At 36.3% G+C, this 26,790-nt stretch overlaps 1 protein-coding gene across 10 annotated transcripts in view; it reads left to right on the top strand.

Moving 5' to 3' along the window:
* Positions 1 to 26,790, top strand: part of SCEL (sciellin) — a 143,240-nt gene that overhangs the window by 57,586 nt on the left and 58,864 nt on the right. For 8 of the 10 annotated variants that reach the window (XM_072622178.1, XM_072622181.1, XM_072622177.1 and 5 more), the window contains 6 exons: positions 185 to 253; positions 891 to 929; positions 2,154 to 2,240; positions 5,054 to 5,119; positions 20,811 to 20,891; positions 22,486 to 22,539. In XM_072622178.1, coding sequence (XP_072478279.1) covers positions 185 to 253; positions 891 to 929; positions 2,154 to 2,240; positions 5,054 to 5,119; positions 20,811 to 20,891; positions 22,486 to 22,539 — 396 coding nt within the window. The remainder of the gene's footprint in view (positions 1 to 184; positions 254 to 890; positions 930 to 2,153; positions 2,241 to 5,053; positions 5,120 to 20,810; positions 20,892 to 22,485; positions 22,540 to 26,790) is intronic. The other 2 variants (XM_072622179.1, XM_072622183.1) reach the window with 1 other exon arrangement.

Raw genomic sequence — 26,790 nt, 5'->3', positions numbered from 1 at the left:
TTAACAAATCTGCAGCTGGTTAGATGGGGAGCCACAAAGGGAAAGGGGCAGAGACAAAATTTTGAAAAATGATTCTCTTTGGGGAAGAATTATGTTTTTAAATGATTCTAGTTTAAAAGAATTTGAAAGGGGCACTGAAAACTGAATGCTTATCGAGACTTTTGTCTTATGTTTCTTCATAAAGGATTTCAGACAGAAATGACGCTGCTAAAACTTATAAGGCCAATACCTTGGATAACCGACTAACTAATAGGTACAAGTATTTACTAACTTTGGGAAAAGGTTCAAGTACATGACTCTTCTCAGACTCACCTATCAATCTGTAAAGCTCCATTCTTACTAAATGTATTCCATAAGGTCTCTTATAATTCATGTTTCTGGTAGTAAGAAAAAATTTGAAGGTTCAAGTATGAATAGCCTTTATTTCAGGTCCATGACCAGAGAAAAAGGAAAACTTTGTGGGGTCTTTGGAAATCAAGTGAGCCCAGCTCTGGAGCTCATTTCATTTACCACATGTATATTACTTTAAAAAACATTCTAGCAGCAAGAGTATTGACAAAAAATCATGTAAATGCAGATTTTACATTCTCATTACCAAGGAAAATGATTGAACACAGCTGCACAGCAAATAAAGACATTTGGTAAAAACAGAAGCAGCTTTTTTTGGGGGAGGAAAAAAAGGACTGGAGATTCTCCCAAGATACAGCCAAGATAGGGAGGCCATCTCTTGGTATTTATCTAAATCCTTGTGCTTTCCTCCACTCAAAAGAATTTCTAACCTGTCATTATGTTGAATAATCAAAATATGGATGATTATAACACAGATGGTATTAATTATTCTTTGTTGCCACTTGTTTATTTCTCAAACTTTGATGTTTTTCCCCCCTCAGAGGCTTGTCCACATTCAAAACATCAGAAGCAACAAAGCCGTATGTACATTTCTACTGAAACTATATTTTAGAGCACAATATCTTTGTTTCTTTGTATGCATGTTCAAGGTGCTGCCTATCCTCACCTTCTACGTCAACTTCAGACTCACAGTATAATTTTTATACTGTGAAATATAAACGTGAAATAAACGTGAAATCTGGGTTCTCTGTCTTCCTATTTGTTCTCCCTCCCTCCCTCCCTCCCTCCCTCTCTGTCTCTCTTTCTCTTCCTCTCTCCCTCTCTCCCTCTCTCTCTCTCCCTCTCTCTCCCTCCCTCTCCCTCCCTCTCTCTCTCTCTCTCTCTCTCTCTCTCTCTCTCTCTCTCTCTCTCTCTCTCTCTCTCTCTCTCTCTCTCTCTCTCTCTCCTCTCTCTCTCTCTCTCCCTCTCTCTCTCTCTCTTTCTGAACTGATGATCCCCTCTTATTTCTTCCTCACCCATTTCTGCTGGTTGGTGACTGTCAAGACTCTTGGTGCTTTACAATTCCATAGTGCTCCTGGCCACCACCACCACCTCCATCCTTCTTGACTTCACTTCCCTGCAATGCTTTTGTTAATAGAAAGGGGACTCCAAAATCATAGCTTTCTATAAGGAGTGCCCACGATCGCATCTAGATAAAACAGGTATTGCCCGGAATGTATGAATGGAAGATATGTAAAGATCTTGTCACACTAAATTTTAATCCTCAGTATTAATTTATTTTCTTTCTTTCCTTTAAAGCAATTCAACTTTCAATGTTTAAAAAACACAAAGATTGTATAAGAAAATGTCAGCATTCATTATGAAATTTACTTTTAAAGGAATTTTTATAATTAACATATAAAAATTAGTAAGCTATTAAGATTATTTGTGTCTGTCCCCTTGTTCACTTCTTATTGTTTTTATGCATTAATTTTTTATTGTTGATGCTCATTTAGGGGGTCTTTCTATCACTATCCAATACCTTTCTCTCCCTCCTCCCCCACTCCACAATCTACCCTTTCCATGATTTCCAGTAATGCCAGTGCTTCTTCTCAAGGAGGGGGAGGCCAAGGGCAGGAGCTGATGTTAATAGAGATTGGGAGATGAGAGAGAGAGGGTGGGTTTAAAGACAAGAATTAAAGATGTCTTGCTTGATCTTGGCCTGCTCACTAACCCAATGGTTACCCCATCAGCAAAGACCTTTTCTCTTCGAGTTTCTCAAAACAAACAAACAAAAACTCCAAACCTTTTCTTTTTAAATGCAGACCACCTGGAGCTTCTTTGAAAAGCAGCACCACTACAAGCACCACTGCTGCAGTCCCACTCATCACAACTCCTGTAAAGAAAAAGAGGTATTCAGTGTTTGGTTATCACTGGGAAAGAATTTTTCTAATAACTTAATTGTACTTCTAAATCAAAGTACTTTTCTACTTGGCTGTGTAAATTGAGCTTGTCAGGGATGAATGTTTAAAATTTGTGTTTGCCTCTTCTACCCTTCCTTCTTCATTCCCAATTTCTCTATTTTTTTAACCTTCCATGTATCCCAAATGCCACCCATACCCCGGTGATTCCCTCCCCATTTCCTGCCCAATGGGAGGAAGTATGGTATCATGTGAGGAGTACTATACTATGAAGAAAACCCGAGTTCTAGATCAAGCTCTGTCTCTAGCAATGTGATCTGAGGGTTTCACTGAATCTTCTTGGGTTCAGTTTCCTCTTTTGTAGAATCAGCATGTTGGGTTTAGACTAGATCTCTGAGCAGCATGGTATAGAGGGATAAACAGTGGCTCCAGATTAGGATTCTTTGGGTTCAAGGCTTCCCTTTTATGCTTATTGTATGAGTGACCTTAGGCAATCAAAAATTAATCAACATGTCTTTATTGTCTGTTAAGTGCTTAGGAGCTAGGGATATAAGTACCAAAGAATGAAAAAATCTTTACTAGTATTCTACTTACATTCTAATGGATACAAGAACTACATGTAAAAATATGTAGCATAAACATAGAGTTAATATATGCATACACATAAATATAAACACACAAAGTGGTCAAACAGAAGGTGGTTTGGGAGGGGGAATTTTTTGGCAATTGGAGGCAATCAAGAAAGGCTACTATCAGAAAATAACAGTGCCTAAGATACACCTTATAGGAAGAGAAAGACTTAATGAGATGGATATAAGGAGAAGTTCATTTCAGGCTTGGAAAGAGAAAACTAGTGAAAAGTCAAACAGATGGGATATAGACTGTTGGCATTGAATGACAAGTAGCAAAAAGGTCAGTTTTGAACGATTATGGAATGCAAGTTGTTTAACCTCTATGGGTCTCAGTATCATCATCTGTACAATGAGGAAGGAGGTTGACCTAGCTCACTTCTGAGGTACCTGCTAGTTCTAGCTCTATGATCTTAGGATGGCTTCTATTTTAAATTCAATTAAACCTTTGATGTAGCAAATTAATATCTATGCTGAAACTAGAATCCACATCTTTTCCCTCCTAATGCATTGCCCTTTGCATTACGCTGTAAATCTTAATAGGAACCTTCTAGAGATGATGCACCCAAATTCAAAATAACAGTGATAGTGGAAACATAGATCATTATGTCATTCTAGCAGGGCAGAAACTTTGGGTGCAAGTCAACCTTTCATCAGAGCCCTTAAATCATGCTGCCTAAGTAGCTACTTTTTTTTTCCATGTATAGTTATGCATAGTTAAAATCAAGGTAAAATCAAGAGTTTTGATAACAATTACAGAGAGAGGGATCTCAGGTAAAAATTTGTGTATTCCTGTGATCATTACCATTATTTTCTCTGATTAGGTCCTGCTTTTATGGTAAAATGGAGATAGGAGCTGGACCTGTAATCTCATTTTCATAAAAAATGTTCAGCAATGCAGGTTTGAACGTTCTCTGTAACTGATTCTTAGAGAGTTCTTAGAGAGTTGCCTAGATGACTGAAGGGTGATTTGACTTGGTGAGGGTCATATAGCTGCTATGTGTCAGAGTAAGACTTGAACACAGGTATTCTTAAATACAATGCTAGCTTTCTATCCACATGCCTTTGCTACTTTTGATAAGACCCATTTATCCAATAGATATAGAATAGTAAATAAACCTGTAATTCCAGAAAAGAAGACTGAAGAATTTTATACTATAAACACAATAGTACAGTATTAGAGGGCCAGAAACCAAATGGTATTAATAAAAGATACAATGCTGACTCATGCCTAGCTTGTGACTACTGTATTTCTTGGGGAGATTATTTTTAAAAACTGCTTTAATCAGCCCAGCACCACAACTTGGTAACCTCTGTTCTTTGGCCCCTTAAGCCTAGCGTTATAAGGGACCTGAGAAGTCAGTTAATCTGATCTACCACCCATAGCAGGAGTCTCTTCTGGAGTGCCCTGTATACATGGCCATTTAGGCATTACTTCAATACTGACATTGACTGGAAATTTACTACATTGTGAAATATTGCTGAATGGTTTGAATGCTTATTATGTCAAAATATTGAGTTGAAATTTGAATCACTATGACTTTTCACCTATTTGTCCTACTTCTCTCCTTTCTTGTGATAAAAAATACATCTCCTACCACATGACAGCCTATCATATATTTGAAGATAGCTATTATGGTTGCCCCATTCATCCTCTTCCACCAGATTAAACAAACTTAGTCTTCGCAATTATTCTCTATATGGCATGTTTTGAAGACCCCTCCTTTCCCTGTCTGTTATCCTTTGGACACTGTTTATTGCTTTACACTTTAATCTTTTTGCTGAACCTCTCAGATGCTCCTGTCAATCCAAAGGGTAATTATGTGAGATTTAATTTTTTATTGGCAAAAAGCTTTCTGAACTAAAGGTGACTCTATTTAGATATCTGAGTTTGATTCTTTTTATTTTCAGTCATTATTTTTTCGACACTAGCAGGACGACAATGTCTTATTATTTGGTGTCCAAAAGTAACCAGAAAATTGATTTCAACATAGAAGGCATGAATGTATCATGAGTATTTTCCATTCTATTTACAAGAAATGGTACTTGTAAAAAAAAAATAGCCTAATATAAAATAATTTGTCTTTTTGGTTGCAAATTGATCCTAAAGAGACATGACTTTGAGGTTAGATCTTCTGAACATTCTGTTTTATAACATTTGTTATTTCTTAACAGACAGTCCTGGTTTCCACCACCACCTCCAGGTTATAATGCCCCCCAGAATGCAGCAGGAAATAGAAGGTAAGGAAGAAAGGTAAAACTAATTTGCTGAGTAATTTTATAGGAAAATTATTCCTATTTTTTAAAAAAAAAAACTGTTATTTGAGATGCTTTAGAATATTTTTGCTATTCAGTTGTTCAGCCATGTTCTCTTTGTGATCCCATGGACCATAGTATTCCAGGCCCTTCTATCCTCCATTATCTGTTGAAGCCTGTCCAAGTTCACATTCTGTGTTTCCATGACACTCTCTATCCATCTCATCCTCTACCATCCCTTTTTTCCTTTTGCCATCAATCTTTCCCAACGTAAGGGTCTTTTCCAATGAGTCCCAACTTTTCATTATGTGGCCAAAGCATTTAAGCTTCAGTTTTAGTATTTGACCTTCTGGTGAACAGCGTGGATTAATTCCTTTTAAGCATTAATTGGTTTGACCTCCTTGCTATCCAAAGACTTCTCAAAAGTCTTCTTTAACACCTTGATTTGGAAGTGTGGCACTCAGCTTTCCTTAACTAATTAGTAGTCCAACTCTCATAGCCATGCATTGTTGCTGGAAAAACTATAACTTTGACTATACAGACCTTCATCAGCAAGATAATGTCTCTGCTTTTTAGTATGTAATCCAGATTTGCCATAGTTTTCTTTCCAAGGAGGAAGAGTCTTTTAATTCCATGGCTGAAGTTACCATCTGCACTGATCTTTGCACCCAAGAATACAAAATCTAACACTGCTTCCATTTCTTCTCCCTTTAATTGCCAGGAAGTGATGGGGCCAGTTGCCAAGATCTTAGTTCTTTTGATGCTAAACTTCATGTCAGCTTTTGCACACTCCTCTTTCACCCTCCTCAAGAGGCTTCTTAATTCTTTTTCACTTTATGCCATCAGAGTAATATCATCTATGTATCTGAGATTATGGATATTTCTCTTGGCAACCTTAATTCTGGGTTTTGATTCATCCAGACTGGCGTTCCATATGATGTACCCTGCATATAAATTAAATAAGATGATGATGTACGGTCTTGTCTTCTTACTTTCCCAATCTTAATCCAATCAGTTGTTGCATGTTTGGTTTTAATTATTTCTTTTTGACCTGTTTACTGCTTCCTCAGACAAGTAAGATGATTTGGTACTCCCATCACTTGAGGACTTAACACATTTTGTCATGATCCATACAATCAAAGGCTCTAGTATGAAGAAGTAGATTTTTTTTTCTTGAAACTCTCTTGCTTTCTCCATAATCCAGTAAATGTTGGCAATTTGGTCTCTAGTTCCTCTGGCTCTTTGAAAATCAGCCTGTTCTGGTAATTCTTTGTTCACATATTGCCAAAGTCCAGCTTGCAGAATATTAAGCTTAATCCTGCTGGTGTGTGAGATGAGCACAACTTGATAAATTTGGTAATTTGAATATTCTTTGGTGTTGCCCTTCTTAGGGTTGGGATGTAAACTAATCTTTTTCAATCCAATGGCCACTGTTGAGTTTTCTAAATTTGCTGGCATATTGAGTGCAGCACTTTAACAGCATTATCTTTGACAATTTTAAATAGCTTAGCTGGAACTGTGTCACCTCCACTAGCCTTTTTGTTACCAATGCTCCCTAAGACCGCTTAACATCATTCTCTAGGACGTCTGCCTCTAGATCAGCAATCACACTGTCATGGTTATCATGGATGTTAGTATCTTTCTTGTATAGTTCTGCATATTCTTGCCCCTTCTTAATCTCTTCTACTTCTCTTAAGTCTCTACCATATATTTTTATTATGCCCATTTTTGCATGAAGCACTAATTTGATATCTCTAATTTTCTTTTTTTCTTTTTTCCAATTGTATTTAAAAACAATTTTTCCATTAATTTTCAAAAAATTCGAGTTCCAAATTCTTTTCTTCCCTTCCCTTACTCCTCATTGAGAAGAGGAACAGTTATATATCTTATATATATGTCATGTGCAGTCATATAAAACATTTTCATTTTAGTCATGTTGTAAAAGAAAACATAAACAAAAAAGAAAAAAAATAAAGAAAGTTTAGGAAAATAGTTATGCTTCAATCTGCATTCAGATTCCATTGGTTCTTTCTTTGGAAGTAGACAGTACTTTTCTTCATAAGTCCTTCAGAACTACCTTAAATCATTGCATTACTGAAAATAGCTAAGACAGAGGTGGGGAAACCTCTGGCCTGGAGGCCACATGTGGCCCTTAGGTCCTCAAGTGTGGCTCTTTAATGGAATCAAACTCAGTAAAAGGGCTGCACTTGAGGACCTAGAGGGTCACAGATTCCCTAACCCTGAGTTGCCATTCTCTGTTGATCATTGTCCAATATTACTGTTAGTATGTACAATGTTCTTGTGGTTCTGCTCTCTTCACTTTGCATTAGTTCATGTAAGTCTTGTCAGGTTTTCTGAAAGCATTCTGCTCATAATTTTTTTTTTTTTTTTTTGCACAAGAGTAGTCCATCACTATCGTATACCACAACTTATCCAGCCATTCACCAAATGATGGCTATCCCCTTGATTTCCAATCTTTGCCACCAAAAAAGAGAGCTGCCATGAATATTTTTTTACAAAAAGGTCATTTTCCTTTCTACAAAAAATTTTTGTAATACAGACCTAGTGGTTGTATTTGCTGGGTAGGCACAGTTTTGTAGATCTTTAGGCACAGTTACAAATACATCTCCAGAATAGTTAGATCAGTTCACAACACCAACAGTATATTAGTGTCCCAATTTTCCTCTACCCCTTTAACATATGTCATTTTCCTTTTCTGTCATATTAGCCAATCTGATAGGTGTCAAGTGGTTCCTCAAAGTTCTTTTAATCCATATTTCTCCAATCACTAGTGATTTAAAACGTTTATTCAAATGATTATGGATGTTTGATTTCTTCATCTGAAAACTACCTGTTCATATCCTTTGCTGGTTTATTCTTTGGGAAATAACTCATATTATCATGAATTTGACTCAGTTCTCAATATATTTGAAAAATAAGGCTTTTATCAGAGAAACTTGCTGTAAATCCCCCCTTCCCCAGTTTCCTGCTTTCCTTCTTATCTTGGCTATATTAATTTTGTTTGTGCAAAATCTTTTTAATTTAACGTAATCAAAATTATCCCATTTTACATCCCATAATGTTCTCTCTTTTTTGTTTAGTCATAAATTCTTCCCTTATCCATAGATCTGAAAGGTAAACTATTTCATGCTCCCCTGATTTGCTTATGGTATCACTATGTCTAAATCATGTAATCTACTCTGCCATCTGCTTCCATTTTATGAATGGGTTTATACCTTTCACAGTTATAATTACTAACTGTGTATGTCCCACCATTCTACTATTCCCCCATTTATCCATCTTTCTCTCTCTCCTTTCCTCCCTTTCCCTCCTCAAAAGTGTTTTGCTTCTGACCACTGCCTCCCCCAATCTATATCAGCCTGCCCCATTCTCTTATCCTCTTCCCCTCCTACTTCTCTATAGAATAAGATATATTTCTATACACAGTTGAATGTGTATATTATTACTTTTTTGAACCAATTCCAATGAGAACAAGGGCACTGCTCACCACCCCACTCCCCGTCACCCCCTCTGTTGTAAAAGCTCTTTTGCACCTTTTGTATGTGAGATAATTTATCCCATTCTGCCTCTCCCTTCCACCTTTTCCCACTACATCCCTCTTTATCACCAATTAGTTTTAATTTTTGGATATCATCCCATTATAGTCAACTCATACCTGTGCTCTCTATTTATATATACTCCTTGTAACTGCCCTAATTATGATAGCATTCTTAGGAGTTAAAAGTATCATCTTCCCACAGAGGAATGTAAACAGTTTAACTTCATCGAATCCCTTATGATTTCTCTTTCCTGTTTACCTTCTTATGCTTCTCTTTATTCTTGTATTTGAAAGTGAAATTTTCCATTTAGCTCTGGTCTTTCCATCAGGAATACTTGAAAGTCCTCTAGGTCCATTTTTTTTCTCTTGAAGTATGATACTCAATTTTGCTGGATTCGTGATTCTTGGCTCTAATCCTAGCTTCATAAAGGATGTTATTTAAGTCATACCTATGTGATCTCATGGTTTTCCCTACTTTCTTCAATTTAAGTCTGAATTTTATAATAAGAAGCTCATGAGCTGAGTGAGCTACAACTCTTATTTTAACTGACTGTATAAAGTTTCTCCACCTTTGACTGCAAAGCATATAATCAATCAGATTTTGTTATTGATGATCTAGTGATGTCCATGTGTAGAGCTGCCTTTTGGACTGTTGAAAAAGAGTATTTTTTATCACCACCGTGTTATTTTGACAAAACTATTAGTCTCTACCCTGCTTCATTTTGTACTTCAAGATCAAACTTGTCTATTATTCCAACTGTCTTTTGATTTCCAACTTTAGTATTCCAATCCTCTATGATGAATGTGACATCTTTTTTTGGTGTTATTTCTAGAAGATATTGTAGATCTTCAAAGAACTGATCAACTTTGACCTCTTTGGCATCAGTAGTTGGATCATAGGCGTGTATTGCTGTGGTATTGAACAGTTTGCCTTGAATTCAAACAGATATCATTCTATGATTTTTGAGATTATATCCTAGCATTGCTTTTCTCACCCTTTTATTGACTATGAAGACTCCATTTCTTTTAAGAGATTCTTGCCTGTAGGAGTATTTGTAATGATCACTTGAATCATATTCACCCATTCCCATCTTTTCCAATCCCTTCACTGACACCAAGATGCCAGTGCTTAATCTTTCCATCTTTTATTTGACCATATTCAGCTTACCTTGGCTCCTATGCAACGTTGAACTTTATAGCATCAGTCTTTCCTTTTGTCATCAGACTCATCTGCAGCTGAGCTTCCTTTCAGCTTTGGCCCAGTGGCTTCATTCTTTCTGAAGTTAGTTGTCGTTGTCTTCTACTCTTCCTCAGTAGTGTGTTGGATGTCTTCAGACCTGAGAGGTTCATCTTTTAATGTCATCTCTTTTATCATTTTAATACTGTCCATAGAGTTTTCTGCCAAAGATACTGAAGTGATCAGCCATCTTCTTCTCTAGTGGATCACCTTTTTTTTTTGTATCTCCCCTGTAGCTCTCTTCCTGCAGTCATCTCTTGTAATGAAGAATTTTTTTTTTGAAAGAAAAAGAGGAAGAACAGAAAAAAACTTTTAGCAGCATCACTCCTATCCTTTCCTTGCAAAGGAGTTGGGGGATATGTTTTCACATCTCCAAGACCAAGCTTGTTCTTTATAATTTTTCAATATTTTAAAATTGTTTTGTGGTTCTTTCCATTTATATCATTGTATTTATTGTGTACAATATTTTTCTAGCTCTGTTTAATGTACTTTCTGTCAGTAAATGTAAATCTTTCCATCTTACTTGTTCTTCTAGGTGCAGTCAAATTTACTACTATCAGTCACTGTTGTCCTTGACAACAAAGATACCATTTTTTCCTCATCTCATATGTCCTTCCCTATTGAAATGTTTTTAGAGTCAGTAGCAGCAGGTATCTGGGATGTTCAATGATCACAATGAGAATTCCCATATTAATTATTCATCTACACAAGGCTTTAGTGGAAGAGATGAGATAAATCCTCCCCCTATTTCTCAGAGCTGCTTGCCCTGTGGAGCTCTTTGTTAGCGCTATCCTTTTGGAGAAGGTGGGGTGAGAGTGGTAATGAGTACAAATAATATTCTGGTTTAAACATCTGATTGTTTAACGGGTAAGTAATTCTCAGCTTGATCTAACTGGGATAATTTCTAAATAACTTAATATCTGCTATTATGATTTCAATTGTCTACATCATAGTAAAAAAAAATAAACAGTAGTCTATAAATGGAAAGAACTATATTTTAAAAAATGTAACAAAATTAAAAAGATCAAACAGGACTCAAATCAAGAAATATGAAGACAAATCCCACCCCTAACCTACCCTTCTGTGGTGGCTATTTGAGTACAGAAAAGTAGATGAAAGGGAGATATTGTAAAGGTAGAACTGACAAGACTTGGCAAGTGGTTGGATATGGGGAGGACAAAGGAAGGAAACATCCAGGATGATTCAGAGATTGCAAAGTTAGATGACTGGAACCTTCAGCAGAAATAAGGAAGTTGGAAGGAGGGGCAGGTTGGAGCTAGGTAGGGAAGAACAATTTCCATTTTGGACACATTTTGTCTGAAATTTTGGTGGGGTCTTTCTTAAGTGGAAAAAAAATAAGGAAAGACAACCTAGGAATTCTGAAGTTCAACTTTTTTATCCCAAGTATTTCTATGTCCACCACGTCTTAACGTGATAGAATCAGCTGACAATTACTATTCACAATGTTGACCTTGTGCTTCCAAAATCACTTCTTACTTTATTCCTCTATTCATTATTAATCTATTAAAGCAAACCATTATTATAAGCAATTTATTTTACAACCGGACTGCATATGGAACTGAAGGGCTGTTCATAAGCTCTCTTCTCATTGTTCCCAATGCAATTGAGCTAGTGGAGATATGCCTGCAGAAAAAAAGACGTCATTTGGCTGTTTGCCCTGGCAATTTATGGTTTATTGGTTGTGATTCAACTGGGAAAGGGAGATGAATTGCAATCCTTCTTCTGCATGCTGGCTGACATCCATAGCACTGAAGCTAAGGACAAAAGGTTACTATCAGAGCAGATCGATCGGTTTAAATGTTCATTCCTTTTTTAGAGTCATGGATGATATGTTTAGTAGGTACTATAAAAATTTTCTTTTGTCAGGAGGGGCAACACGACTACAGACTTACCTGCTGAAAAGGAGAGAGTTGTACTAATACAACAATAAAACTCTTGATTTTTAAAATTCCTTTCCTTTGAGAAACTTGAAACTACAACTTCTCTTCCCTATTTTTTAATCCTTCTTGTTATGTTGAATATTAAGAAATGACTTTTTAGCAACCCTGGCCTTATTTTAAAATCTAGCTTTCTGATTCACTTAAAATTTTTGTCTTCTCTGACTTCACACATGTGCAGGGTTCCATTATCTTTAAAAATCAAAAACCCAAAGCCTTCATGTGGACCCCTGCTTTCTCATTAGGACTCCATTTCATTTCTTCTTTTCATATTAACTCTTTAATAAACAGTCTATACCTTCTACCTTTATTTCTTCTCTATCCAATTGCCCCTTCCTTTCTATTTCTCTCAGTGGTCTAGGTAAGAATTTTATCATCTTATACCTTACACTACTGTAGCAGCCTATTTCATATTCTCCCCAATCAAATTCACTTTACAAACTGTTGCTGGATTAATCTTCCCAAAATTTACATCGTGCATCATGTTATTCTCCTACTCAACAATCGCCAATGCCTTTAGGAATTATCTCATGGTTCAAACTCTGTACCCTGGGATTTGAGATCCCAAATGATCATTCCTAGCTTTACATGCTATATATAAGCCTTCTAACAAGTGGTATACTGGTATATGTTTAATAATTGGCTCTCTTGAGCTGGGGGAGAGTGCATGACACACTTTTAAGTTTAATTTGCATCATTAACATTTTCTCCATCACTTTCTTAAGTCTGGAAATTAACAAAACAATAAGCCAGTCCCTGATTTTTACTGTCTGATAACTTCTGATGTATATAAAATGCTTATGCTGAAAATTTAACAATTAGCTCTCAAGAACCGTTATTAGATGACTCCAGCACATCCCTGCTTCTCACCTAGTCAAACTAATCTACTTTTTCCCCCTTTGATGATGTTCTCATCTTTCTTTCCCACTTATTTGAATCCTCCCCATCCAAGCGTTGGCTCAAATTTCACTTTTTTCCCATATAGCTTTCCCAGCAAATTATAGTCTGTCCCCCTTCTGAATGTACAGTGATTATTATTTCTATCATTTATTTGGCAATTAATTTTCTTGATGAGATTATATACCCTGTCTTCAGTCTTTCTATTTATAATTTTTCCTTGGGTTGCATGCTTAAGATATGATCCATGATTGTTAATGCAGCACTTTTTAAATGCCTACTTTGTCTCAATCATCCTTTCTTTACTGAGGTTCGCTGGTGTTCATCTAACATTGTTGTCCATGGAACCATGGAGACTGGCTGTTTCTGGTATAATGCTATGAATGCTAAAACTCTTTATTGCAATGCATTCTTCAGATAAACGAACATCCAAGAAAGTATTCTAGCTTTAGATATTCTTTCAGAAAAATTCTCACTCTTATTTGGATAGTGAATAAGAATGCTAGAGCTAGAGTCTGGAAGATTTAGGTTTCACATTCGACTTCTGTCAGACATTAGTGTGAATGTGTTCAAATCACCCACTTTTCTGAGCCCCAGTCAGTTCTCTAAGTCAAGGGTGGGGAACCTGCAGCCTGGAGGCCACATGTGGCCCTCCAGGTCCCCAAGTGTGACCTTTTGACTGAATTCAAACTTCTTAGAACAAATCCAAGGGTTTGTTTGGATTCAGTCAAAGGGCTGCACTTGAGGACCTAGAGGGTCAGGCTGCAGGTTCCCTACCCTGTGCTCTAAGTCTTATCTATTGAGTCATAGACACATTACAATCCACAACACAGATATTTGGTTACTAAAATCATGTAGTGTCATATATGAATTAGTGGATGAAAAAGCAGTTATTAAGTATTGTATCCCCTGAACTTCATATGTGTAAGGGACTGTATTTAAGTTCAGGGAATACAAAAGCAAAAGTGAGTCTGTCCATGCTCTCACTCTAATAGAGGAAAATGATGCATAAGAAAGTGAGAGCAAGGGAGGAGGGTTTTCATTTGAAAAATCACAAGGATGGAGTGTGAAGCCACAAAGGAGCAGATTAACACACGTACTTTTTCTACTAGTAATGCCAATATGGATTTGATTATGGTTCTAGAACTGGAAAGTGCAGAGGGAGAATCAAGAATTGAGAGGGGGTAGCCAGAGCATAAAGGGAAGTTGATCTGGGGCCAGCTACATACAGCAGGACGTATAAGGCATTCACCGACCAGGACAGTGCAGCCCAGTCCAGCTCAGTTCCAAGGACATGGTCTCTATTCTCTGATCTCTGGTCTGTGGTCTCCAGGCTGGAGGATGCAACAGCAAAACAGCAGGCAAGAATGAGAAAGAAATATAGAATAGGAGAGAAATATAAAATTTGGTGAATATTGAAAATTATTGAGTGCTGTTGAAATTTACCGGAAATAATCCCTTCATTCTCTCCTCCTCTACTGTTTCCTCCTCTCATATCTACTGCCTTTATGATATTTATCAGGAAGTTCTCCCTCCCTCCAGAGAAAATTAGCTTTCAGTCACCATTCGAGTACACCTTTGTTTTTCTAACTGTTTGTCTACTTTCAAACTTAGAGTCATTTTGGAAGATTAATAACATTCACTAGTCCTGAACTACGAAAGTAAGAAATGTGTCTCCATTGTATAGAAAGTTTTTTCAAGTTTTTTTTAGGAAGAATTATTTCCTGATATAGTATAGGAAAAACAGTTGAAATAAAATGTTTTCCCCCCAAACTCTCTACCGTGTTTTACACAAGTAAATAAGGAAACCAAGAGAAAATAGGATCAAGCCTATATAGCACATGTGGCAGAAACTGTAACTGTTAGCTTCTACAACTCCTTTTACTTGGCCTTCAAGATGTTTCTCTTAGAGGTGTGATCCAGTTTCTTAGAAAGTTCAGAAAAACGAATGAAATGTAGGTACTTTCTTTTAGACAAGTTAGTGATGTAGTCATTGTTCATATCAGAAAATATAGTAAAGAAAGGCAGTGGGGCAAAATGGGTAAGGAGCTGATCTTGGAGTCCTAACAGGAAGTATAGGGCCCTGGGCAAATCTTCTAATCTGCTAATGCCCCCAGGGAAATTTCTCAGAGTAAGACCTCAGTGCCCCCAAGTCGAATCAACAAGTTTTAATTAACTACTATGTGTCAGATACTGTGTTAATTGCTAGAAATACAAAGATAAGCAGAAAGACAGTCCCTGTCCTCAAGGAGCTTATGTTCTAGGCAGTACATAAAAGTGGGGAATGTAGGTACTTGGCATGGTGACAATGTTAGAGGAAGTCCAGAAGGTGAGTCAGGATTATAGCCTACAGAGGAATGAAGACATAAGCGTCTTCCTTAGATGTTCTGGGAGGGAACAGTCAATTGGGGTAGAGAGAGAAGTACTCCAATGTGTGAAATACAGAGATGTAGTGAGTTTCCAGGGGTGGAGAGGTTTATGAGAACCTGTAGTAGAGAAAACTACTGAGGGGAAAATCAGAGGTGCAACTTGGAGAGGTTCCCTGGGGGAACTCTCTAAAACTGTAGTTGCCAATTTTCATTCAAACTGACCTTGTTCCACTCTCCTATATGTCTCCTCAAAAGCCCTTAGCACAAAAAATGTGGTGCAACCTTTTCTTTCCATCCTCCATCCCATTAAATCAAAATAAGGCATATTTCTTAGACTTTTGACTGTGGATGGATAACTGATAACCAAAGGTCCTTTCAGAGATTTACTGAGAAGTGAATATCCAGAACTCATTTACCAGTACATACTCAAAAAATGATCTATTTTGATCAGTCAGTAACTAAAAAATAATAATAACAGGGGAAACACATAATGGTTTCTAGAATAATGGTTAAAATGCAAAGAAGAAAATGTTCTAAAAATCACTTTCACCACAACATCCCAAGTTATCTGACAACAAAATTATAATAATTCCTTAATTAAATTCTTTCTATGTACCATCCTAATTCTTTTTCCTCACTTGTTTCACATATTTTTCTCCTCCTCCCCTTTCCCTTTCCAGTTAGCTGATTGGTAGACAATTAAAAGAAAAATGCTTGATCGATTTGTGAGTTGCCATGACAACCTTGCTCTGCAGCTATTTTTTGACTGTAAACCATAAATGATGCTTAAAAAAACCCCACCATAAAACCAAGTAACCATTTCCATATGATTTCAACATTGTTAACCTTTTGGGTACCATTTACAAATTTGATAATATAACGAGTAAAAACATCTATATTTTATTTGTTCAACTGAAATCTGTTTTGCATTAACTTATAATGTTTTATGAATAAGAAGGTCCCACGATAAAATCTGTTAGTAAAATTGGAGACAATAATAGTGAATTTTGTATTCATGTTTTACTATATTCATAGATTATTCATTAATTTTTGCAATAATTATTTTAGTGTTTACAAATATATGTGCATTTTGGTTTTACATTTTAAAAATAATTTTATGCATGGAAGATGACCCAGAATCATCAAATTAATATGCTAACACATGTTGGTGTTGAGAATATCTCTCTTTAGTCTTAGAGGCATAATAAATGCAATTCCCAGCTTACAAGCAGAATTATTGAATTTAAGACGTGGAAAGTAACTAGGGATGAAATACTTCATTTTTAGGTGAGAAAACGGAGAAGATAAGAGAAATAAGACAGCAAATCTGTTAAACAACTAAGTCTAAAACCCAGCTTTATGAACTATCAGCACTATTTTTGTTTAAGTATCCATGATCTGATTTAAAAAAAAAAAAATCTGGTGTTTTTTTTCCTTTGTTTGTTTCCTTGGACGAAAATCTCTCAAAATCTCTCAACAGCTCCTTCTTTCATTTTTGTACACAAAAGCTGTCTTCTTCTCCATATAGATGTATGGAGTTTTTATGTCTGAGGATATAGGCTTTTGCCCTCAATTATTTAACAATAATGAGCAATGTCGTTTCTGATATTTGAACTTCAGTTTATTGGCCTTTCTGAGAGGAACTCAGACAGATGGAAAGAACTGAATTTCTCTGATTTTTGCATGAACAAGGCAAAATAACAGTTGATCTGCATATTGAGAAAATTCTTAATATAGTTTTATTATGAAAAAGAAACCCTGCTTCTGATGACAAGTTCTCCTGCCTGATAGGTTTCCAAAAGGGCTTATGAGTATGAGGTTTTTAATAACACATGACTTTTCTTGCCAACTTGTCAAAAAGCCTTAAAATAATTTAGTAGTCAATGACTATTTTTCCAATCTGAAAAGCCCCAAGTAATCCAACATGGAGTCTGGGAGTCCTTAATATTATTGTATTTCCTATTTAATGCCATTAACTGGTTCTATAAAACCATGATGCTAGGTGAAACAGCATTATAGGGAATACGATTTCCATGAGAATCAAATCATTATTATGGGATGACATGGTTGGTTAGCCAAAAGTTGTACTATAAAAGGTTAAATTAGTCCTTTATAAAAAACTGAGAAAGGGTGATCTTTATGCCTTTATTTAGAAAACAATGTCTTCTTCCCCTTATTCCAGGGATAGAGGTTTTTCACCTAGCAGACAAGGGCAGTGGAAATCCACTCTACACCTTCCCTTTCACTTTTGGAGTTGGTGTGTGTGTTTGTGTGTGTGTGTGTGCATGAGCATGTGTGTGCTAGCTCCCTCTCTACTATGCTAATTTCCTCTCCCTATTCTTCATCCCAGATGCCAGGCAAAAAACTCAAGGAAAAACAATAACACAAATAGATCATTGCTGATAACTTGTTTCAGTCATGTCTGACTTTTCATGACCCCGTTTGGGGTTTTCTTGGCAAAGACACTGGGAGTGCTTTGCCATTTCCTTCTCCATCTCATTTTACAGATGAGGAAACTGAAGCAAATAAGGCTAAGTAACTTGTCCAGGGTCACACTGTTAATAATGTCCGAGGCAGAATTTGACTCTAAGCACAGGGCTCTATCCTTTGCATCACCTACCTGCCCTGACAAAGATGATGATCTATCAAAGGAGAATGAAGAGTATGCAGATAGGTAGGAGGAAAACGAAGAGACAACGCTGTCACAAAAACTCAGAAAAGGAAGGTTATCCAAGAGAGATTGGTTAACACATATCAATTATTACTTTGACTTTTATAGCCTTTATATAACATTGGCATTTAGCTGGCTGGGCTTTATTATAGCTTAGACATTATGATTTCTTAGACATTGTAATGTTTTGTCTCTCCAACCTTATTACAAACTTCTTGAAAGACTAGACTATGCTTTTATCTTTTATAGTTCCCATGGTACTTGGTACTATCAGATAATAGATACAGACTTTTTTTTGTTATAAATAGATTTTATAAAAATACCTTGAAAGTGTCTATTAATCAAACAAATGTTGCTAAGTACCTTATATTGATAGAAAGGCAAAACTTTGAAAAGATGCTAATCTGATGGGAAAAAAATAACTCTTTTTTGCTGAAAATTGAAGATGAATATAATAAGATGAGCAGTAGGTTGTGCAGTGGATAACGTATTACATGAGGTTACAAAGACACAGTCATGACTGAACCAACTGAATACCAAAATGATAAGAACTGAACACTGAAAGAATAATTCATTAGTAGAGATCCAGTCAGGTCTGGTTTAATCCAGCCCTCTGCTACAGTAAATATCAAAAAAAAATCCTTTATCAAATTAGCCATTTTATATAGCCATCCATCTCTTGATATCATGGTCAAAGAAGTCACCAAGGCAAGGCAATATCATTCAACAGCTTAAGATAAATGAATAAGAAGTATTTTCACCAAAATCACCATGATTTTTTAGTTCATTTTCTGTCTTTCTTTAAAATCAGGCTCACCCTTCTGTTTTTGAACATTGTAAAAAGCTCAGTTAGACCAGTTCTCTTTATTTAGTTTTCTGCCCAACTCTAGTCAAGAAGCTGTAATTCTAGAGAATTCCCTGGGTCTGTCTTGGTGGGGAAGTTGATGTTCACAAAGAAAGGAGGCTTCTCAAAGCATTTGTCTGCGAGGAACATTCTACATGAGTACCTCTCTCTTCCTGTCTCTTGAAAACATTCAGAGCAACAGCTTCCTCTTTTGCTTTTGCATTTAAATCGCCCGTGCTTGGCAGCATGTTGTGCTCTTGGCAGGGCATAAATGAGCCCTCGCAGTTGGCTCTGGACTTCCTCAATTTTGTCATCTGTGCTTGTCAGCACATAGATGGAAATGAAGGCCCCTTTGAGGTGGGTTGAAATGAACCTGGCATTGACTGGCCTCTATCCCAGCAGGGGTGAAAATGCATCCGAGTGCAGAATAAAATTTCACTTCTCCATCAACCTTTCTTTTCCCCCCTTCTCAACTCTGTACACCCATTGTTTCTATCCTGGGTATTTTTGGCTCCATCCCAGAGCCATTTTCCTAAGTCCCTCCCCATAGTATCCTTTCCTCTGGGATTCTCTCTCTTCCTACACTTATCATCAGTGTTTAGATCACTTTGTAGAGAATGTAGTCTGTTTCAAATAGTGAAAATTTAACAGATGAAGATTGGAATAAATCCTTTTATACCTTGCACTAGGTATAGTGCGAGGCAAAGTAGGTCACCTTATTATCTCCCCTTTGGGAACTCTTCTTGTCATCTGAGTTACTCATCTTCTCCCCTTACTAATTAGTGGTACTAGCAACCACTCCCTAGTCACCCTCCACTTCCTCTTACCAGTTAGCTGATAATCTCTGAACTTTCATTGATAAATTAATTCAATCAATGAATATGACTTTATTCAGCACCTCCTATGTGCCAGGCACATAGGGAACTGTTGAACTCATGTCAAAGTGTTAAAGGTTGAAAATGGCTTTTTAAATAAACATCCTACTCAGAAACATTTACATTTTTAAAAGAAGGCCAGGCTCTAACCAAAGAACATAAATCTTTAATGATGAAATTACACACGTTCTTCCCATGACTGCTGGGAATGGCGATACGTAGGGGCAAAAGTCTTGGTACACCTCAGATCATCATCTAAATACTTAATTACTATATAGGTCATCAATAGGTAAAACCAACTTTATGAGAATGAATTTAAAAACTTCTAGTCTCCAGACGAATACCTGCCCCTCTATATCATATGTATTCAGAGGCCCTTAATATGACCCTGGCTTCACTCATAGATAAAATAAACCCATCTTCTGTAGTTATGTAATTATACTGTCCTGGGGTTCAGATAATAATAATAGCTCATATAGAGAACTTTATGAAGATTATCTCTTGATCCTCGCAATAGCCCTGGGAAGTAGGTACTATTTTTATTTATACATTTGCAGAGAAAGAAACTAATAGCAGAGGGAAACTTGATGACTGGCCTAAGGTCACCCAGTTAATCTGTATCCAAGGCAGGCTTCAAACTCAAATGTTTTCGTTGTTTTAAGGCTAGCACTCTTATCCACTGCACCATGCTAGTCTTAATATTATTCTAATGTATTATCCAAAGGTTTCACCTTGCAATATTTATTTGCATCCTGTATTGATAGCGTTTAGGCAGAGATTTTGTTAGGAATATTCGCTCATCTTTACCTTGAGAGCCAGTGAACTGAATATATTTGCTGCTATTTTTCTACCAGCCTGGAGGAGCTAACTTAATTACAAAAGAAGCTTATATACTGAGGACTGAGTGCTACTTATCATGTTTATGGGCTACTAGGTTGGTATGCCAAGGCTTTAGGAAAGAATCCTCATGAAGTATTCAACTATTTAAAGGGTGTGTTGCCCGTGAAATTGAAGTAAAGTAGCTTTAAAAAGTCAAACTGAATTTTTTCACCTTCCGTAATCTTAGTATTTCATTCCTTCTAAGCTCTGTCTATTATGGATTCTTACCCATGTTCTCCTACACATTGTAAATGGAGTGAAGTTCACATGTGCTGGTGAGCATCATTGGATTAGATTATGGATTACATTTCTATTTAGGTTGTACAATTCCTGGCCTTAGAAAATTATCATTTTTGCATAATGAAATGATTTCTTTTTGTTTTAAAGGGAACCAACTGCTCTGCCTCTAACTCTTCCAAGGCCTTATTCTCCAGTTCCATCACCTCCACAGGCACAACAGGATAATAGGTAAGTCAACAGGGACACCATGCCAACTACTACTATACTGCTTCATTCAAACCAGACTGTGATGCCTAGAGAAAGCATCCACTAACTTCCCACCAAAGCATTTCTGTTAGCTACTCTGGTGCCCCTAGAAATCCCACTTGGTAGCCTGGCATCCTGGGAATTTGTCCAATCTATTTTGTAGGGGGTAACCTACCATATCCATAGGTCAGTGAATTTACTTTTATATGGAAGGAATTACATTTCACATGACGTTGTCTAGCTTCATTGCCTATTTTAAGATATCCATTCCTTCACCAGTATCCTTAAAATGAAATTAGAACAACTTGCATATTTGAAATTGCTTTAATCACAGCAAGGTAATTTAAATGAAAGAACATGTAAAGGAAATTTTGTAATTAAGAGATAGCCTCTGGAGGAAAAATAATTGTTGAAGATGGTTTCTTGAGAGTCAGTAAGGAAGTATAAGGAGGCCAGGCAAACATATAGGAAAAGACCAAAGATAATCTTTGATCATAAATTGTTAAGAGAAACTAGAAGTCTGCATTTTAGATTTGCCAATTCCCATTTCATGCTTAATTTAGTAACTGTACTTAAAATATAAGACCATTTTGACTTTTTTCAATGCTTTTTTGCTAGAACTTTATTGAATAATGATTGATATAGGTTCCTCTTTTTCCATTTGGAGGCCCAGAAAGTCAAACAATACATTGTTTGCATGTACAATTAAATGATATTTAGCTCCAGTATAAAATCCTGTGTCCACAATTCTATATTTGCATGGACATGAAATCTGTTTTAATACCATGTTCGTTTTTTTCCATGTAAGTTTTATGAATAGTGGTGTTATTTCAGTGAGCACTAGACAGCAGTTCTAAAACCTAGCTATAACTACCACTACAGGAGGTCTGGTATAGAATTCATAATTTTAAAAGAGCTATGATGTTATCAGATTCCTTCAAATGATACAAATTATAACCCCTTAATTCCTCCATACATTCTCAAATATTCAAATGGATCTATGACATCATTGGTTTGGAAATTTATTCCTATGGTGTACATTGCAACCCATAGATGATTTTCTGAATTACTGTGGCCAAAAGCACTTCCATTGACTTAAAATAAACAATAAAAGGTATAAAAATTCAAGTCTCTTGGTAGGAACTCTAAATGATCATTTCAGTTGGCCAGCCTCATGGCCTTCTCTCTTCTTCAGATGAAGTCATTCCACCATGACAAAACTTACCTTTGTCTAGTGGAATTTTTAAGAAACTAAAGGTCACTGTTGGACCACAGAGAAGCACCAGAGCTGATTTTCATTGAAAATATAGAATTGATGTGGTCAGGGAATGTTATATCTAGAAGGCACCCTTGAGATCATCTCACTCAACCCCCTTGTCATACAAAGACCCAGAGAATTAAAACTAAGATCCTGATAATTGAAATGGTTTTCAATATAAGGAATGGTTTATTTCATTCATCTAAATCATTCCTTAATAAAGTCATTTTAACTCACTGAGAACAATTGAATGGTTTTAGTTCAATCATATGGTGACCTACCTATTGCTAATCTATTCTGATTTTACATTATTTAAAGAAAACAAGATCTGGATGACATCATCAGAGTGGATGCTAGTAAAAATGACAAAGGGTAAGATCTTTGGAATCCATTAGTTTTTTATTTTCCCTTAATGCTTAGTGAAAGCATGTTTAACCTGTTATTTTTAGAGTTTCTATTATGATCAAAATTCCAGTGCCTCTCATGGTAAATTATTCTGAAGGAAAGCATTTCTCTCCCAATAAAAAGTCTCCATATTAGATGAAATTGGCATTTGACCTTAAATAGATGCTAATTAGACTTGTGTTACTTTCTCTAAACACTCTTTTTTTATGATTTTAGACATTCCCATGACTTCAAAAATTTTTTTGAAAGCCAACCCTCACAACCTCAAATATAAGCAGAAATATCCATCTCTAGACCTGACTTCAGTGTGTTATCTCTGAATCAAGTTCCAAACAGAGTGCAGAGACTGTACAGAGAGCCAAACAAGATTGACCACTAACATAGAACTGAAATAAACTAAATGAAATGATCAACTGAGACAGTGTATGAATGGCCTACTTGTGAGACTTGGGTGACTTTCAAAACCCACTTTTTGAATGTAAACTAAAGTGTAAATAATTTTTTAAAAGGTGCAAAGTATTCAATTTTATTGTACTTTTTCCCAGATAATTTTGTTTTAATAGAAAGGTGATGGGAGGCCTGCATGGAGTCCAGCAAAAGAAAAGTCAGAGGGAAAAAAAATTTCAGTGTTTACTCTAGTTTGGTCCACTATCCAAAGCTCTCATTGTCTCTTGCCTGGCCTGCTGTAATCCACTCTACATATCTACCACATTACTGTCCCTAAAGTAAAGCTTTAGGGACATCATTACCTTTCTTAGAATCCTTCCAATGCCTCTGTTGCCTATGGAAAACAGTTCAGACTTATCAGCCATGTCTTTAAGACTTTCCATGAGATAGGATACTGGACTTGGAATAAGGAAGGTTTAAGTTCAAATCCTGTCTCAGATATTTGTTCACTGTGTTACCTGGGGAAAGTCACCTAATTTCTCTGTTTCAGTTTCCTTATCTGTAAAATGAGAAGATTCTATGATTCTATAACCTGGCCCCAGCTTACCATTGAGGCCATAGGTCTAGCCACTCTGTTCCATACTCTTTCTCATTTTCTTCTATTTCTTTACTCAGAGCACAAAAATCATTTTGCTTAATAATTAATTAATTAATGTTCCATCATGATCTATGTTGTTGTTCAATTGTTTCAGTCATGTCCCATTTTTATTTTGAGACAGAGAGAAAGAGAGAGAGGGAAGGAAAGACAGAGAGACAGACACAGAGAGAGATATCATGGCAGTCTTGTCAGAACGTACAGCCACATAGTCAGAAAGTACAAGGGGTAAGATTTATAAGCTTCGATGTTTCATCTTTCCCCAGCTGACACAGAAAGATTCAACAATTTAGAGGTTAGCTAGCAGAATTTAAAGTAAGGCAAAATAACAATGGAGCAGTGTGTCAGGAGAATGGATATCATTTGTCCTGAACAAGCATACAGTGGTAATCAAATTTATGACAGGGGCAGTAACTTTGTCTCTTCTTTTGTTTATTTTCAGTCATCAATCCCACCATTGAACAAATAATACACTTTAAATGATTCAATTCTAAGGCAGTTTCCAAATTACCATATTGTCAAAGGCATGAAAGGATCTTACTTAGACTGTTATACTATTGTACCAGGCACCTTTCTAGTGCAAGAACAATTGGGCAAACATAGAAGTGAAGGGGCTTAAAGAGCCCCTGGATATCTCCTTAGTCAATATCAACCCTGGGAGACAACTATGATGAAACCCACTACCCCCATTACATTTATATGCAGTTCCTTGGTCTGAAAGCAATACTTATGATAAGTGAATGCTACTTTATACATATACATTTTTGTTAATGTAAATGATCATCGGGGATTAGGAGGGATAAGGAGAAAATACTAAAAAATGTGAGAGACAACTTGTGTTGATAGTGCTTTGGGGAATCAATTGTGAACCATGGTTAGAGGACAGATAAGATGGGTGAGAGAAATAGGTACGAAGAGCCATAGAGGATGAGTTGTTAATAAAATGTGAGAAAAAGAAAAGAACATGAATTTTTAGATTTTTTTTAACCTAGGCTGGACATCTAGTGAAAGGGAACTAGCTCAAAACGTTCTGGGTTTGGGATCCTGCGCAGTATAGAGCTGTCCACTCCTGGTATCAAGGAGAAAGCAGCTTCAGTCTTAATTTAAGATTTACCTCTGGAGAAACAATCAGAAAGGATTTTATTTTCTATGAGAACTGGTTGCTAAGAGGCAGAGTTTAAAGGTCTTGAAGTAGAAAAGTCCGAGAGCGCTGGTAAATGTTTAGCAATGGATTTTTCCCCTCTTCTCCTCCAATCTGATGTTCTGACAATACTCTTTTAGTCTACATTATTAACATTTTCCTCATCACTTTCTAAAGTCTGGATGATCAACAAAATAATACATCAAGCTCTGGTTTGTAGTATTTGCCCATTTCGGAGGTATAAATACTCGCATTGAAAATTTAGCCATTGATTTTTACAAGTCAGCTCAGAATGGCTCCAGCACACCACTGGATGAAGCCGCAGAACAATCAACAAATGTTGAAAATGCTGCTCCTCATGAAAAAAAGATGCTTTCTCTATATGATTTGCCTATCTTAATGTAGCTTGTAGAAAAGTGTGAAATAGTGGATAGAGGACTGACCCAGGAGTCAGGATGACCTGGATTCGAGTCTTATCTCTGAAATATGGCAACTCTGTGATTCAAGACAAGCCACTTAAACTAACTGCCCTAGAAAAATCTCCAAATCCGCCAGTCAACAAATATTTAAGTGTGCCAGGCATCTTGCTAAAACTGCAAGTGGCAGAATATTTGCCAATCTGGGTTAGTAAGGAGTCTTCTACATGGAGGAAACATCAGATTTATTAAAAAAGAAAAAAAAAGAAAAATTCCAAGATTTCTTAATTTTTTATGTTTTAGTAAAGAAGTTTCTTGCATTCTTAGCTGTAAATAATATGATGACTCACTGAAGAGAAAGAATATGAAACAAGAGTAAGAGGAAAAGCTTTGGGCCTAAAAGATCAAGGTTTAGAGGGAATAATCCCCTTTAGTCCCTTGAATGGTGATAGCAGACAAGAGCAGTGAGGGATATAAGAAATGACTGCTGCCTTTTGCTATTGGATGTAATGGTCACCGGCTGTTCCCCATAGTTTAAATCATTTAGACCTCCCTTTTTTCATTCCTTCTTACCTCCTTCCTTCTTCTATCCATTCCTTCTTCTTTTCCCTCCTTCTTTCCTCCATTCCTTGTTCTATCCCTTCTCCCTTTCTCCCTTTTCCCTTCTTTCCATATTCCTCCCTTCCTCCTTCCTTTCTTTCCTCATTTTTTCTTCCTTCCTTTTCTCCTTCTTCCTCCTTCCTTTATTCCCTACTCCTTCCATCCCTCCCTCCCTTTCTTTCTTCTTTCCTTCCACTTTGGGAGAGAGATTTAAGAAGGAGAGAGAAACAAAATAAGAAAAGGAAAGAAAAACAGGTGATGGAGGCAATTTTCTTTTTTTAATAAAGAACAGAGAAAAGAAGGAAAAGCAGAAAGAAGTCTAGGCAAACAGGACAGTTTTGAAAGCTACATATTGAACTTATATCCTTAAATATAAAACCAAACTTGCCAATGAGATCTGCAATTCTATGAACTATTCTCCTTTTCTGTTCTGCTGTCTGTGAAAGGAATTGTTTTATTTAGTATTTGTCAAATAATTTATTGTCAGATAATAAATTTTTTTTTAAATTTTAAGTTCTTGAAAGTGCCTTTAACATTAACTCCTTGCTTCCTGCCTGAAGTTAGTGTGAATCTAAGTTGAATTTCCTGGAGCCAATGCCAGTTCTAAGAGAGAAGACAGTTATTCAGTCTTCTCAGGCCAGAATTTTCCCAACTACTTTTGGAGACTTCTTACTATTAGTACTCTAAAGTGTTCTATATTAAGATGCTTTCCCAGCTAAAGAAACTAAAATATCAATTTACTTTCTCTCTGCTTCCACTTACCTTCATAGAAAATCCTTAGGGGTGATGAGTAAAGGTAAAATAATTCTTCATTGTGGTTACCTTATTATGAGAACCTTTCATATCCATAGAAAGAAGATTTTGATTTAGACAAGAGAGAGAATTGCCATTGTTTACTTATTGTAATTACCTTTTCAAAGGGTCATCTGGATAATCTAAAGTGTTATGTTCTTTGTTGGAATTTTTCATTTATAGAACATAAATTGATTGAATAGTTTCTACAAATTGAATTCACAATT

The sequence above is a fragment of the Notamacropus eugenii genome, chromosome 6 (genome assembly GCF_028372415.1).
Source record: "Notamacropus eugenii isolate mMacEug1 chromosome 6, mMacEug1.pri_v2, whole genome shotgun sequence".
Classification (NCBI taxonomy): Eukaryota; Metazoa; Chordata; class Mammalia; order Diprotodontia; family Macropodidae; genus Notamacropus; species Notamacropus eugenii.
The sequence above is the reverse complement of the archived record's forward strand: the minus strand, read 5'-3'. Positions and strand labels throughout refer to the sequence as shown.